Source organism: Chiloscyllium punctatum, chromosome 2 (genome assembly GCF_047496795.1).
Source record: "Chiloscyllium punctatum isolate Juve2018m chromosome 2, sChiPun1.3, whole genome shotgun sequence".
In the NCBI taxonomy this organism is placed as follows: Eukaryota; Metazoa; Chordata; class Chondrichthyes; order Orectolobiformes; family Hemiscylliidae; genus Chiloscyllium; species Chiloscyllium punctatum.
This window is the reverse complement of record NC_092740.1, coordinates 9,744,082-9,757,896: the sequence shown is the minus strand read 5'-3', so window position 1 is coordinate 9,757,896 and position 13,815 is coordinate 9,744,082. Positions and strand designations below refer to the sequence as shown.

The 13,815-nt window shown below is 42.6% G+C and overlaps 1 protein-coding gene across 1 annotated transcript in view; it reads right to left on the bottom strand.

The window, feature by feature from the left end:
• Positions 1 to 13,815, bottom strand: part of LOC140493718 (uncharacterized) — a 126,428-nt gene that overhangs the window by 38,628 nt on the left and 73,985 nt on the right. Inside the window, exons 2-3 of the mRNA XM_072592490.1 lie at positions 10,094 to 10,144; positions 6,178 to 6,524 (exon numbers count right to left, since the gene is read on the bottom strand). Coding sequence (XP_072448591.1) covers positions 6,178 to 6,524; positions 10,094 to 10,144 — 398 coding nt within the window. The remainder of the gene's footprint in view (positions 1 to 6,177; positions 6,525 to 10,093; positions 10,145 to 13,815) is intronic.

The window sequence follows — 13,815 nt, the reverse complement described above, 5'->3', positions numbered from 1 at the left end:
CATCAAGTCAGGACATCAATCCTGGTTCAATGAACAATGCAGGAGGGGACGCCAGGAACAGCACCATCAAACCTGAAAATGAGATGTCAGCTATAAAACAGGGTTACTTCTGTGTCAAACAGCATGAGCAGCAATTGATGCTCTGGGGTTAGTGATTCCACTGTCAGTGCATCAGATATGAGCTCAGCAGACCTGTCACATGCAGTTATGAATGGTTGAGGACAATTAAGCAACTAACAGGAATATGAGTCTCCACAAATATCCCCATCCTCAATGAGGGGGAGCCCTGCTCATTAGTGCAAATGAGCGGGCTGAAGGATTCCCAAATAACTTGACCCAGAAGATGTCCCCAGCATCACAGATGATTCCTTACCCAGCTGCCAAATATAATTCAGTGGGTCAGCATTCACATGTAGATAGGGCTAGGGACAGAAATCATGGGACCTAGTGCTGTTCCTCACACAGCCCCTGACCCAACCTCCAGGACCCACACTCGCTTCCACTGACCTGACACAGTGAACACCCTTCTTCAATACTGATGTACTGTCAACCCCTGTCCTGGAGACCTGACCAAGTAAGGATGGCAGAGACAAAAACAGAAATTGCGGGAAAAACTCAGCAGGTACAGTGGCATCTCTGCAGAGAAAGTCGAGTTAATGTTTTGGGTCCAGTGACACTTCTTCAGAAATAAAATGATCAAAAACAGTGGACTGAGAGGAGTGTGGATCTTGCAGCTGCTCCTGAGATTCAGATTTATTTCCAGATTTACTTTCAGATTTCTTACGTTTATTAAATTTCAGTCAAAAAAGCTTTTCATTTGATTCATTTTTAGCTCTTTTCTCGTCAAAAATGCCAAAGAAGCAAAACAAACTGACACAATTTTTTATGAAATGGAGTTTTCTCAGTGGAAGTTTTGGACAGGCCCACATGTGGACTGTTCAGTCTTTTTCCACTATGAAATTATGAGAGAGATGTTTTTAAACTCACTGAAGCAATTTTTTTTTAAATTGCTGAGGAATGTTTTGTTTCAAACCAAGTTGTAGTTTACACACCTCTTGGACAGGCTGACACGTGGGATTTTACTTTTAATCAGAACATTGATAGCTGTCTGCTGGACCACTTGTGCTTAATATTAACTCTTCAGATAAAGAAATGTAGTTTATTTGAGAGTTAAGATGTGAGTGTGAGTTGCTTGTTTTTAGACTTAATGACATTGAGGGCATACAAGAGACACAGAGTTAGATGGCCAGTAGATTTCGAGAGGTGATAACACAGCAGGATCAGTTAGACAGAAGGATGACTGTCAGGAAAGGTAAGAAGGTTGTTCAGAAATCTCTCATACTGTTGAAAGGATAATCTCTCAGAGGAAATTAGAAGGGACAGTCAGATCTTGGGCTGTAAGAATGAATCTTATGTTTGGAGGGGTATGACAAAATTTAAAAGAATAATTGTTGTCGGTGATTCTCCTGTCAAGGGCACAGACAGGAGGTTCTGCAGCAGTGAGCATGAATCTAGGATATTATCCTGTTTTCTTGGTGCTAGGATTAAGGACATTGCAAAATGTTTGACACATACTGTTAAAGGGAAGAGTGAGATACTGGAAGTTTTTGTACACATTGATGGGAATGACATAGTGAGGGAAAGAATAAAGGCTTTACAAAGTGAATATCAGAGGTTAGGGAGAAGATTTAAAAACTAGACCCTCAAAAGTAGTAATCTCTAATTTACTCCCAGGGCCAAGCTCAGATGAGGGAACAAAAGGATAAAGGAGACAAATCAATGGCTGAAGAGGTGGAGTAATGTTCAGGGATTCAGATTCTTGGATCACTGCGATCTCTTCTGAGTCAGAAAAGACCGTTCACAAAGGATGGTTTTAACTGTAATGCTTTCGAGAACAACAGGTAAATAAAGAGATTGAGGTTCCAGTCAGGGATAAAAAAGAATCATATACTAAATATAAACAACTGGGTGCAAATGTATCTCTTGCACTGTACAATGAGTGTCCGAACATTCATAAGAGGGATATTAGGAAGTCAAAGAAAAGATATGGGATAGCCTCAGCAAATAAGGTTAAGGATAATTCAAAGGGATTCTATAAGTACATTAAGACCAAGACAGCAACAAGAGATAGAGTGTAAGTCTCCTTAAAAAACAAAGAGATTGCCTTTGTGTTTTAGATTCCCTACAATGTGGGCGGCACGGTGGCACAGTGGTTAGCACAGCTGCCTCACAGCGCCAGAGACCCGGGTTCAATTCTACGCCTCAGGCGACTGTCTGTGTGGAGTTTGCACATTCTCCCCGTGTCTGCGTGGGTCTCCTCCAGGTGCTCCGGTTTCCTCCCACAGTCATCAAAATGTGCAGGTTTGGTGAATTAGCTAAGCTAAAATTGACCGTAGTGTTAGGTGAAGGGGTAAATGTACGTGAATGGGTCTGGGTGGGTTACACTGCGGCGGGTCAGTGTGGACTTGTTGGGTCGAAGGGTCTGTTTCCACACTGTAACAAATCTAATCTAATCTAATCTGGAAACAGGCCCTTCAGCCCAACAAACCGTCATCGACCCTCAAAAGAGTAACCCACCCAGACTCATTTCCACTGACTAATGCACCTCACACTATGGGCAACGTAGCATGGCCAATTCACCGAACCTGCACATCTTTGGACTGTGGGAGGAAACCCTCACCACACAGGGAGAACATGCAAACTCCAGCTGCCTGAGGCTGGAATTGAACTCAGGTCCCTGGTGCCAGTGCTAACCACTGAGCCATCATGCCACCCCTCAGGAGATGGGAGAGATATCAAATGAATATTTTGTGTCAGTTTTTACTGTGGAGAAAGAAGTGGAGGCTAGAGAACTCTGAGAAATAAATATTGACATTTTGAAAACAGCTTGTATTACAGAAGAGGAATTGTTAGAGGTGTTCGAAAATATAAATATAAATCTCTGAGACGTGATCTACTCAATCCCAGGACTTTGTCAGAAGTGAAGAGGAAATTGCTGGGCCCCCTGCAGGAACATTTGTATCATCCATAAATAACAGTCAGGTGCTGAATGACTGGAGAGTGGCTCATGTTCAAGAAGGAATGTCAGGAGAAGCCTGGGAACTTCAGACCTGGGAGTCTGACTTCGGTGGTGAGGAAGTTGTTCTGAAAGTTTGGATTTATATGCATTTGGAGAGGCAAGGAATGATTCGGGACAGTCAGCATGGTTTTGTGTGAGGGATATCGTGTCTCACAAACTTGATGGAGGTTTTTGAAAAAGTAAACAAGAAAATTGATGAGAGCAGAGGGGTTAACATTGTTTACTTAGACTTTGGTAAATCCTTTGACAAGGCTCCGCATGGTAGACTAATTAGTGAAGTTAGATCCCATGGGATTCAGGGTGAGCTTGGCAAGTGGATGCACAATTGGCTGAAAGGCAGAAGACAGAGAGTGACGGTGGAGGGAGGGTTTTGTTCTGGAGGCCTGTGACCAGCAGTGTTCCACAGGGATCAGTGCTGGGCCCACTTTGGTCAGTCATTTATATGAACAACTTTGATGAGACTACAAAAAGCATGTTTTGCAAGTTTGTGGTTGATACCAAAATTGATAGAATATTGAACAGTGAAGAAGGTTATCTTAGAATACAAAAAGATCTTAGTCAAATGGGTCAATGGGCTGAAGAGTGACAGGAGTTGGGATGTTATGTTCAGGTTGGACAGGATGCTGGTGAGGCCTCTATTGTGTCCAGTTCTGGTCACCCTGTCATTGCAAGGATATCATTGAGCTGGAGAAGAGATTTACCAGGATGATGCAAATAAAGCAGGCATTGAGTTATCGGAAGAGTACGGAGCGACAAGGACATTTCTCACTGGAGCGTACAAGGTTGAGAGGTGACCTTATTAAGATCGATAAAAGCATGAGGAATATAGATAAGGTGAACGGCAGGTGTCTTTTTGCTCAGGTGGGAGATTTCAAGAGTCAGACATATCTTTAAGGTGAGAGAAGAAAGATTTTAAAAAGACATAAGGAAGGAGGCTGAGGGGTGAATTATAGAGGTTTACAAAATTACTAGAGGCATGGATCGGATAAATAGGCAAAATCTTTTCCCTGGGGTCGGAGAGTCCAGAACTAGAGGGCATAGGTTTAGGGTGAGAGGGGAAAGATATAAAACAGACCTAAGGGGCAACCTTTTCACGCAGAGGGTGGTATGTGTATGGAATGAGCTGCCAGACGAAGTGGTGAAGGCTGGTACAATTTCAACATTTAAGCGGCATTTGGATGGGTATATGAATAGGAAGGGTTTGGAGGGATATAGGCCGGGTGCTGACAGGTGGAACTAGATTGGGTTGGGATATCTGGTCGGCATGGACGGGTTGGACCGAAGGGTCTGTTTCCATGCTGCACATCTCTATGACTCTATGCCTCTAAGGGGCAGTCTTATTTTACAGAGAGAGTGGATTATGTGGAATGAACTTCCAGAGAAATTGCTGGATGTGGGGACAGTTACAACGTTTAAAAGGCATTTAGATAATTTCATGAAAAAGAAATGTTTGGAGGGATATGTACAAAGCGCAGGCAGGTGGGACTACTTTAGTTTGGGATTATGGTCAGCATGGACTCGTTGAACTGAAGGGTCTGCTCCTGTGCTGTATGATTCTATAACTGATTATAGCTGGGAAAAGGTTGGTGTAGAGGCTGAAGATGGGGAGGGGGGTGAGGGGGCAGGAGTAAACACTCAGTGGAAACAGACCCCAGACAGAGAGAAAAGCAATTGGACAGACAATTGAAAGGGGAAAGTTCAGCCTGGGAGAATGAACAGCTGCTGATGGGGACCATTCGTCACTGACAATGGATTGTTTTGGTAGTAGCCCATGTGATGACAAGGCCTGGTGTGTGGGGGTTGGGGGAAGGAGGTAGGAAAAGGTGCTGAGGCCGTAAAATTATTCACCTCAATATTGAGTCCAGAAGGTCACTGGGTCCCAAAACGTGGTGTGTGGAAATGGCAGGCAACTGGATGCTGATAATCATTTTTGTGGGCAGAACATTTCTGTTCTGCAAAGTAATCACCCAATCTGTGTTTTGTTTTCCCAATACAGAGTTAGAAGTGGACTGTGCAGAGTTGGTGGATTATGAGCAGCCCTGAGTCTGTGTGAGGTGGTGCTGATGGATAGAGAGGGCTCAAGATTGTGCATATGGCAACACATGACACTGAGTGTGTATTGCAGATTTCATTCCCTAAATCAAGTTGCTATATTATTACCAGACCATGGGCTGCTTTCTCTTGAGAGAGAGAGAGAGAGACAACTGGTGGTGGTTTAACCTGAGGGCCACCACACCTCACTGAGGGGAGAGTTGAGAAGGAGGGTCCTTCATGGTCACCTGAGCCAATGTGGGGATTGAACCCACACTGTTGGCGTCACACTGCTTTGCAAACCAACCGTCCAGCTAACTGATCCAAAACCCAGATTCCCGAAAGTGTATGATTGAATCAGATCAGCTTTTCCAAATCTCAACAATGGTCACATGCAACCATTAGGTTAGTTTTTTTTTTAAATCTTGATTTAAAAAAATTCACCTGCTGCTGTGGTGGGATTTGAACCCATGGCCCCAGCATTGGGTGTCTGGATTTGTCACCCAGTGACAGTAACAGTGCACCACCAACTCCTGTTATAACCCAAGGCTGAATGCAGGGCTAGGATAGGTCCCACATGGCTGGGATTTCTCACACAGTCAGATGGACACTGGGGGAATGTTCTTGCATTGATGGAACTATTCCTGATGAAGGTTGGAACCAAGAGGGACACATTAGTCTGTAGCACCTTCCTGTTCAAGGAGATGATCTTAATGTCAGTCTAACTTTGGGTCATTTGGAGATTGAACTAAATATTCTGAGTGTGTCAATGTCTTTCAATACTGACATCAGAAGCACCTAAAAATACCAGCACATCATAGTACATTAAATATTTTTAAAAATTTGAAACCAAAAGCTAAAACACTACAGATGCTGGACATTTTAAATAAACATCAAAATGCTGCAAACACTCAGCAGGGCAGACAATACCGATGGAGAGAAACAGGGTTAATGTTTTAGTTCCATGTCCTTTCAGCAGAAAATCAAATCACAAAACATTCACAGAATCTGTTCCACTCTCATTGTGCACCTTCTACAGGCTGAAGAATGTGTGAACGATTTCTTACCGTGTACCTGCAACCGAGTCTCTTTCTGGATCAGATACAAAAGATTGCGTCTTGACCTGTACTCCACCAGACACAGGTAAGTGTGATTGTCCCTCACACTCAGCTGGTTTATCCTGGTCGAGGCGTTTCCTCCTCTGGGTACCCGATGAGCTCGTACCGATTTCCACCGTGTCCAGTTGTCCAATTTCCCTGTGATTGGGCTGTAAATGTAACGATGTGTTGGTAGGGCTCCTTCCTCATCCAGGTAACAGTGATCAGGGTGTGGGAGTCCCAGCTCCTGAAGATACAGGGTAAAGTAACTGAATCTCCCTCTGTCCCAGTCACCACTGAGACATTTCCCTGAGCAGCTGAGGAAAGGACAAACATCAGAATGGGTGAGGTCAGTGTGCAGATGGTCTTATTTCAATATGTTACATTCCTTTCAACTTCACAATAAAATGAACAATTAAAGACTCCACTCATATCTCGAACAGGTCTGTGCTGGACATTCCCCAAGAAGAGTCACCCTGATCAAAATGTCTCCTCGCCACTCAATTTGAAAACCTTGATTACAAGATTAAGAATCAGACATCACCAGGTTATAGTCCGACAGGTTTAATTTGAAGCACTAGCTTCCGGAATGCTGCTCCTTCATCAGGTGATTGTGGAGTATAAGATTGTAAGACACAGCATTGACAGCAAATGTTTATAGTGTGATATAACTGAAATTATATTTTGAAAAAGACCAGGATAGTTTGTTAAGTCTCTCGTCCGTTAGAGTGACCATGTTGGTTTCAGTTCTTTTAGATGTAAATCACAATTTTCTTTTAAAAGTTACATTCACGAGTGAACTTTAACAATTGGTGTTTGTCAGCCCAGATAATGTATTGAAGGTGTGAGCTCCCCTGGGTGATACTGTCTGTGCCACAATGTTTAGACTGATTCTAATCTAAAAAAATGACTTTATAGAAACTTACATGATTCATGCAGTTTTTGGAGCAAAGTATGATGAAACTCTGAAAGTACAAATTCACCCCACAAACGTATAAGTGTATGTGTTTGTGTGTGTGTGTTTATTGGGGGGTGGCTGTGAGTGTCTTTGAAAGAGTGTGCGCATGTGTGTGAGTATGAGTATAAAGGGGTCTTAGTCTGTAAGATGGAGCATGTGTGATTGTGGGAGTGTATTTGTGAGCGTATGAAAGAGCATCTGCGCCAGTATGTATGTCTGGAGGAGTGTGTATTTGGGAGTGTCTGAGTGTGTGTGGGCACGCGCATGTGTGTGTTTGTGTGTGTGTGTGTACGCACATGTGTGTGTTTGTGTGTGTATATGTATGTCTGTGAGTGCAGGACCATTGAAGTGTTCTCTGACTGTTGAGGGGCGGGGGGGGGGGGGGGGGGTGGGGGGGGGGGGGTGTGGGGAACACTCCTGTCTGTTGATTGTTGTACGGTGCCCATCCATCCGTTGCTGTAGCCTCTGCTTGCTCTCACCAATGTAGCATGCCTCAGGGTATCCTTGCCTGCAGCGAATGGGATAGACAACGTTGGTTGAGTTGCATGAGTACCTGCCACATACAGCAGTCTGGGACATTCAACCTTGGACTTTCAGGTGACCATCCTCCAAGGCGGACTTCGGGACAGGCAGCAACAAAAAAGTGGCCGAGCAGAGGCTCTTGGCCAAGTTCGGTACCCATGGGGATGGCCTCAACCAGGATCTTGGGTTCATGTCACACTACAGATGACCCCATCACGCTACACACACACACAACATACACTCCTTCACACACACACACACAGAGACACTCCTTCACACACACAGACACTCCTATACACACACACACAGACACTCCTATACACACACAGACACTCCTATACACACACACACACACACACACACACACACACTCCGATGGATGCACACACTGATGCAGACCCTCACTCATATGCTCACCACATTCACTGCCACACTCACACATTCACCCTCTCACAGACTTTATACTTACACTCACATACAGGCACACACTCCTCACAGACATTCACAACCACCTCCCTCACCCCTTCCCCACCCCCGCACCCCCACCTCCCCCCCCCCCCCCCCCCCCCCCCCCCACACACACACACGTACACATGCACATATAGGTTTGTGGGGGTGAATTTGTACTTGCAGAGTAACATTTTACTTTGCTCAAAAATCCATGTAAGATTCTACAAATTCATTTTCTTAGATGAGAATCAGTCTAAACATTGTGGCACAGACAGTATCACCCAGGGAAGCTCACACCTTCAATACATTTTCTGGGCTGATAGACACCAATTGATAAAGTTCACTTGAGAATGGAACATTTAAAAAAAAGTTTTGTGATTTTCATTTAAAAAAATGAAGCCAACATGGTCAATCTAATGGATGAGAGATTTAACAAGTAGTCCAGGTCTTTTTCAATATATAATTTCAGTTACATCACACTGTAAACCTTTGCTATAAATTCTGTGTCTTACAATCTTACGCTCCACAACCACCGGATGAAGGAGCAGCGCTCCAAAAGCTAGTGCTTCCAAATAAGCCTGTTGGACTATAACCTGGTGTTGTGTGATTTTTAACTTTGTACATCCCAGTCCAACACCAGCATCTCCAAATCTTGATTACAAGATATTTCCATGATGTGGAGATGTCAGTGTTGCACTGAGGTGGACAAAGTCAGAAGTCACACTACACCAGGACTTCACCTGATGCAGGAGCAGTACTCTGAACCTTGTTATTTCAAATAAACCTGTTGGACTGTAACCTGGTGCCATGTGCCTGCTGAAGGTACTAACAGATTGGATCCATTGAACCCTCCTGAATTCATTCATGCAGAACCCTCCACCCATTGCTCAAAGTTAATTTTCTTTAAATGAGGTCAAGGATTTTACAGCCTTCCCCCCTCACTCTGTCCAGCAAACACCTTCAAAGTATTGACCACACTCTGTGTGAAGGAGAACCCCCTGGTGTCATTCCTAATGTAACCATTCACCAGCTCCAACCTGTGAACTTTGAAATGAGCACAGGTTAATTTAAACTCAGAGTCCAGATTAAACTTTTCTTCATTAAGTAAGATATTTGGGTGCAGGAGGAGGGGAATAATCAGCCATGTGGTTCTTTGCTTCATCAACTTAAAAGAGAAGCTGAGAGATTAAATGTTTCCTCATTTCAATTTACAGAGAAAATCCGTTATTTTGCAATTGTTCCCCTGTTTGACTTCTGTTCACAAGAACAAATATCCTCTCAGAATCTGTCTTGTCAAACTCCTCAGCATCTTGAGGAAGGGTCACTCTGCCTGAAACATTAACTCTGATTTCTCTCCACAGGTGCTGCCAGACCCGCTGAGCTTTTCTGACAATTTCCATTTTTGTTTCTGATTTGCAGCATCAGCAGCTATGTTTTAGGTTTTTCCTCAGGATGTTCTTTGTTTCATTAATTTCTACTTTTGTTTTATTCCATCATGGGTATCGCTGGCCCAGATGATGTACATGTATTGTCCATCCTGATTGCCCAGGTGAAGCTGCTGTTACGAGACGGCGGTGAAGCCTTCTGCTAATTAAACCAAAACCCCAGAAAAGCTCACCTCGCATCGCCATCTGTTAAAGTATGAGGAACAGAGAACTCCCAAAATTCACTTTTATATTAAAAAAAGCAATTCATTCTTTGACTTGAAAAGTGAATATTAAACGACAACTATTTCCAAATCTTAGCCTCCTTTCCCTAAACTGCTTGCTATCTGTCTCCAACTCTATAACAATATACTGTTCCAAGAACCACCTGTATTAAAGTTACATCAGCTTCGTTACAAAACCACACAGTGGCTGTTATTGTCAGTGTGTTTCTTCTTTCGGCATCGATTGCAACTTTGATTGCAACATTTGGTGCAGCTAAAACTGGTGCCACAGTTAATACAACTCTTACATTGTCAAGTGCCTCCTGGCTTTGTTCCATCCACCGAAATGTTGTGGTCTTCTTCAGGAAATCCGCGCGTGAAGTCACTACCCTGCTGACATTTGGAACAAACTCCCAGTAGAATCCACTTAGTCCCCAAAATCAAAGCACTTCTTTCTTTGAGGTTGTTTGTGGAAATTCCTCGATGGTCTTTGTCTTTGCATTCCTGAGGGTCAACATTTCATGCCCGATATATTGTCCCAATAATGTCTCCTCTGCCTTCACAAATTGTGTTTTCTTCAATTTTATTACCACTTTGCTTCTCTTAATCATTCAAAGAGCTGTGTGCCAACTGTACCATGTGATCTTCCATGACTCACTAAAAATCACTGCATCATCCAGATATACTGCACAGTTTGTTAACACAGCCACACCTCTGTTCACGAGCCTTTTAAATGTGGCTGGTGTGTTCTTCATTCAAAAGGGCAGCACTTTGAATTGACATAACCCTTTTGGGGTGACAAACACAGAAATTTATTTCACTTTCTCTGATAAAGGGATGACAATGCCCAAACAGTAAGTCCAACTTTGTGATGTAAGGGGCTTGTCCAAATTTTTCTTTACAGTCCTCCAATTTTAGTATTGATCTGAGTTTGATTTTGTAACTGCCTTAACCTTCCAATGTTCCACGCAAAATTGTTGAATCCCGTCAGGTTTGGCAACTAACACGATCATCGAACTCCACTTGCTTTGACTCAGTTCGATGATAGCTTCACTGAGCATTGCATCCACTTCCTTCTGGACCTATGTGGCATTGAAAGGATTAAGCCTGTAAGTGTGTTGTTTTATTGGAACAGCATTTCCTACTTCTACCTCATGCACAAGAGGATCAGGCCTCTCCATCTTATTCCTGCAAATGTCCTTGTACTGCTGCAACAATCATTTCAACTGGTTCTTTGTTCCAGTTGACCTCCGACTTCAGTCCTGTCAATTTCTCTTTAATTAATTTCAAAGTACCTCTCACTTCATGTCTGAATATTAACTCAAAGGGAGTGAACTGAGTAGATTGATTTAAGTCATCTCTAATGGCAAACAATATGAATGGGATACCTTCATCCCAATCATTCAGGTAATCCTGACAGCACACTCTTAACATGGTCTTCAGGGTCTGATGCCACCTTTCCAAAGCTCCCTGAGTTTCAGGATGATCTGCACTTGGTTTAATGTGCTGTATGCCTAATCTATCCATGACTTCTTTAAACAGCTGAGCAATATAATTAGACAATGGTCTGACTGAATCTCTCTGAGGAGCTCATACCAAGTGAAGAAAGCTAATAACTTCTCTACCACCCATTTTGTCTTCATGCTCCGGCAAAAGTTAACAACATCTTTGTGCATCCCAGGCCAATACAACTGCTTTTGTACCTTAATCTGAGTCTTCCTTACACTGAGGTGACCTCCTACTGGTAGTTCATGTGCTCCATGGAACATTTCCTGTCATACGACCAGCAACACAATCTGGTGGAAGTTGAGTGATGTGAGTTTTTAAACTCGTCAGCAGAATAACCTCTCCTCGAGCCTCAAAGGTCCTATCGATCTTTAAAGCACATACCCATCTGTCAAAATGACTGATTGATTCTTTCAAACTCAATACAAGTCTGACTTGATTCCTTCTTTATATTTCTGAACCACTGTCTATACATTTCTGGTACCAATTCAGAAGCACTCAAAATAGCATGTTTGACATTGTCATAATCTCTTGACCCCTCATCTGACAGCACTGCAAATACCTCACTAGCTCAGTCGACCAGCTTATTCCGAACGAGCATTACACAGAGGTTCCCTGACCACTCCCTGTGCCGAGCCAAATTGTCTAATGAAATAAAAAAGGCTTCAACATCTTTCTCATCAAAATGCAGCAGAGCTTTGACGTTTTTGTACATATCACGACCTTCACTCTTCATCTCCTTCCTGTTAACTTGGCTTTCCTGACGAATTCACAACTTCGAAGTTGAAATTCTCTCTCCCTTTCTCTTTCTCTTTCTTTGCTCTCTCTTTGCTCTGCTAACAACATTCTCTCTCTTTTTCACTGTCTCTCTCTCTTTCTTTTTCTTTTCTCTTTCTTCTCTCTTCCTTTCTTCTCTTTTTCTCTCTCTCTGTCTCTTTCCCTCCATTTATTCTATCTCTCTTTATCTCTCTCTCTCTCTTTCTTCTTTTCTTCTCTCATGGCTCTTCTTTCCTTTTCTTTATCTTGTAACTCCATTTTCCTCAATTGTAAACTAAATTTTTCTAACTCTCCTGCACTTCTCTGTTTCTCTGACCCACCAAAGTGCTTGACTAACTCCCTTACAATTTCAGCTTTCCCATGTCCCTGGTTAGATCCAATTCTAAGGGAGATTTAAACAATCCCTTGATAAGGACATGGATGATGATGGGAAAGTGTAGGGGGATGAACTGAGAATAGTTCACAGGTTGGCACAACATCGAGGGCTGTTCTATGTTGTATTGTTCTATGTTTTATGTTCTATGTTCTAACCTCAATGCTCATTCTAAAAGTATGGCCTTCTGCTGTCTTTCTAAACTTTCTTGGCAAATTTGGAACTATTTTCAAACCACAGAACGTCTTCAGCAATTTTAAGAGCCATTTCTCTCACTTTTAATTTAACCAACCACAAATAACAGAAAATAAATCAATTCTCTCACCTACATTTTCTTTAAAAATCTCGGACACTAATCGGCAAGTGTTTAAATCTGCTGGGATCTTTTGTACCCAAATCTTTCCAAATCTCAGACTGGATCTGTCTAAACCCGTCCAAATCGCAGATGAGCCCCCAAACTGAAACGACATGGTGGTGAACCCCTCTGCTAATTAAACCAAACACCCAGAAAAGCTCACCTCACATCGTAATCTGTTAAAGTCTGAGTGAGAGAGAACTCCCAAATTGCACGACTTAAACAAAAAAATCAAACTATTCTTTAAATCTCAAAGTGAACATTAAACAACAACTATTTCCAACTCTCAGCCTCCTTTCCCTTAACTGATTTCACACATACACACACACACAGTTTCTCACACTCACAACCCCCACCCCAAACAGACACACACACAGACAGACAAAGACCCACATGCACACATATATTTTGTGGGGTGAATTTGTACTTGCAGAGTTACATTGCACTTTGCTCAAAAACTGCATGCATTCATGTAGAACTCTGAGCTCAAAAACTGCATGAATTTATGTAAAACTCTGTTATCTCACTTTTTAGATTAGAATCAATCTAAACATCAGGTCATAGACAGAGAACACAGGGGGCTAACACCTTCAACATATTGTCTAGGTATCACGACTGTTAACAGCAAACCCGAGAATGCAACTGTAAAAAGGGTTTTGTCATTTGCACATGAAAGAGGTGAAACTACCACTGTATTCTAACAGATGAAAAGCTTAACAGACAATCAATTTTTCAATGTATGATTTCAGTTACATCACACTGCAAATTTTTGCGATAAATTCTGTGTAATGATCAAGCCCTCCACAATCACCTGATGAAGGAGCGTCGCTCCGAAAGCTCGTGTGCTTCCAATTTAAACCTGTTGGCCTATAACCTGGTGTTGTGTGATTTTTAAATTTCCATTAATTGCTTGATATCTGCCTCGAACTCTATAACAATATACTGTTCCAATAACCACCTGTATTAAAATTACATCAGCTTCATTACAAAACCACACAGTGGCTGTTATTGTCAGTGTG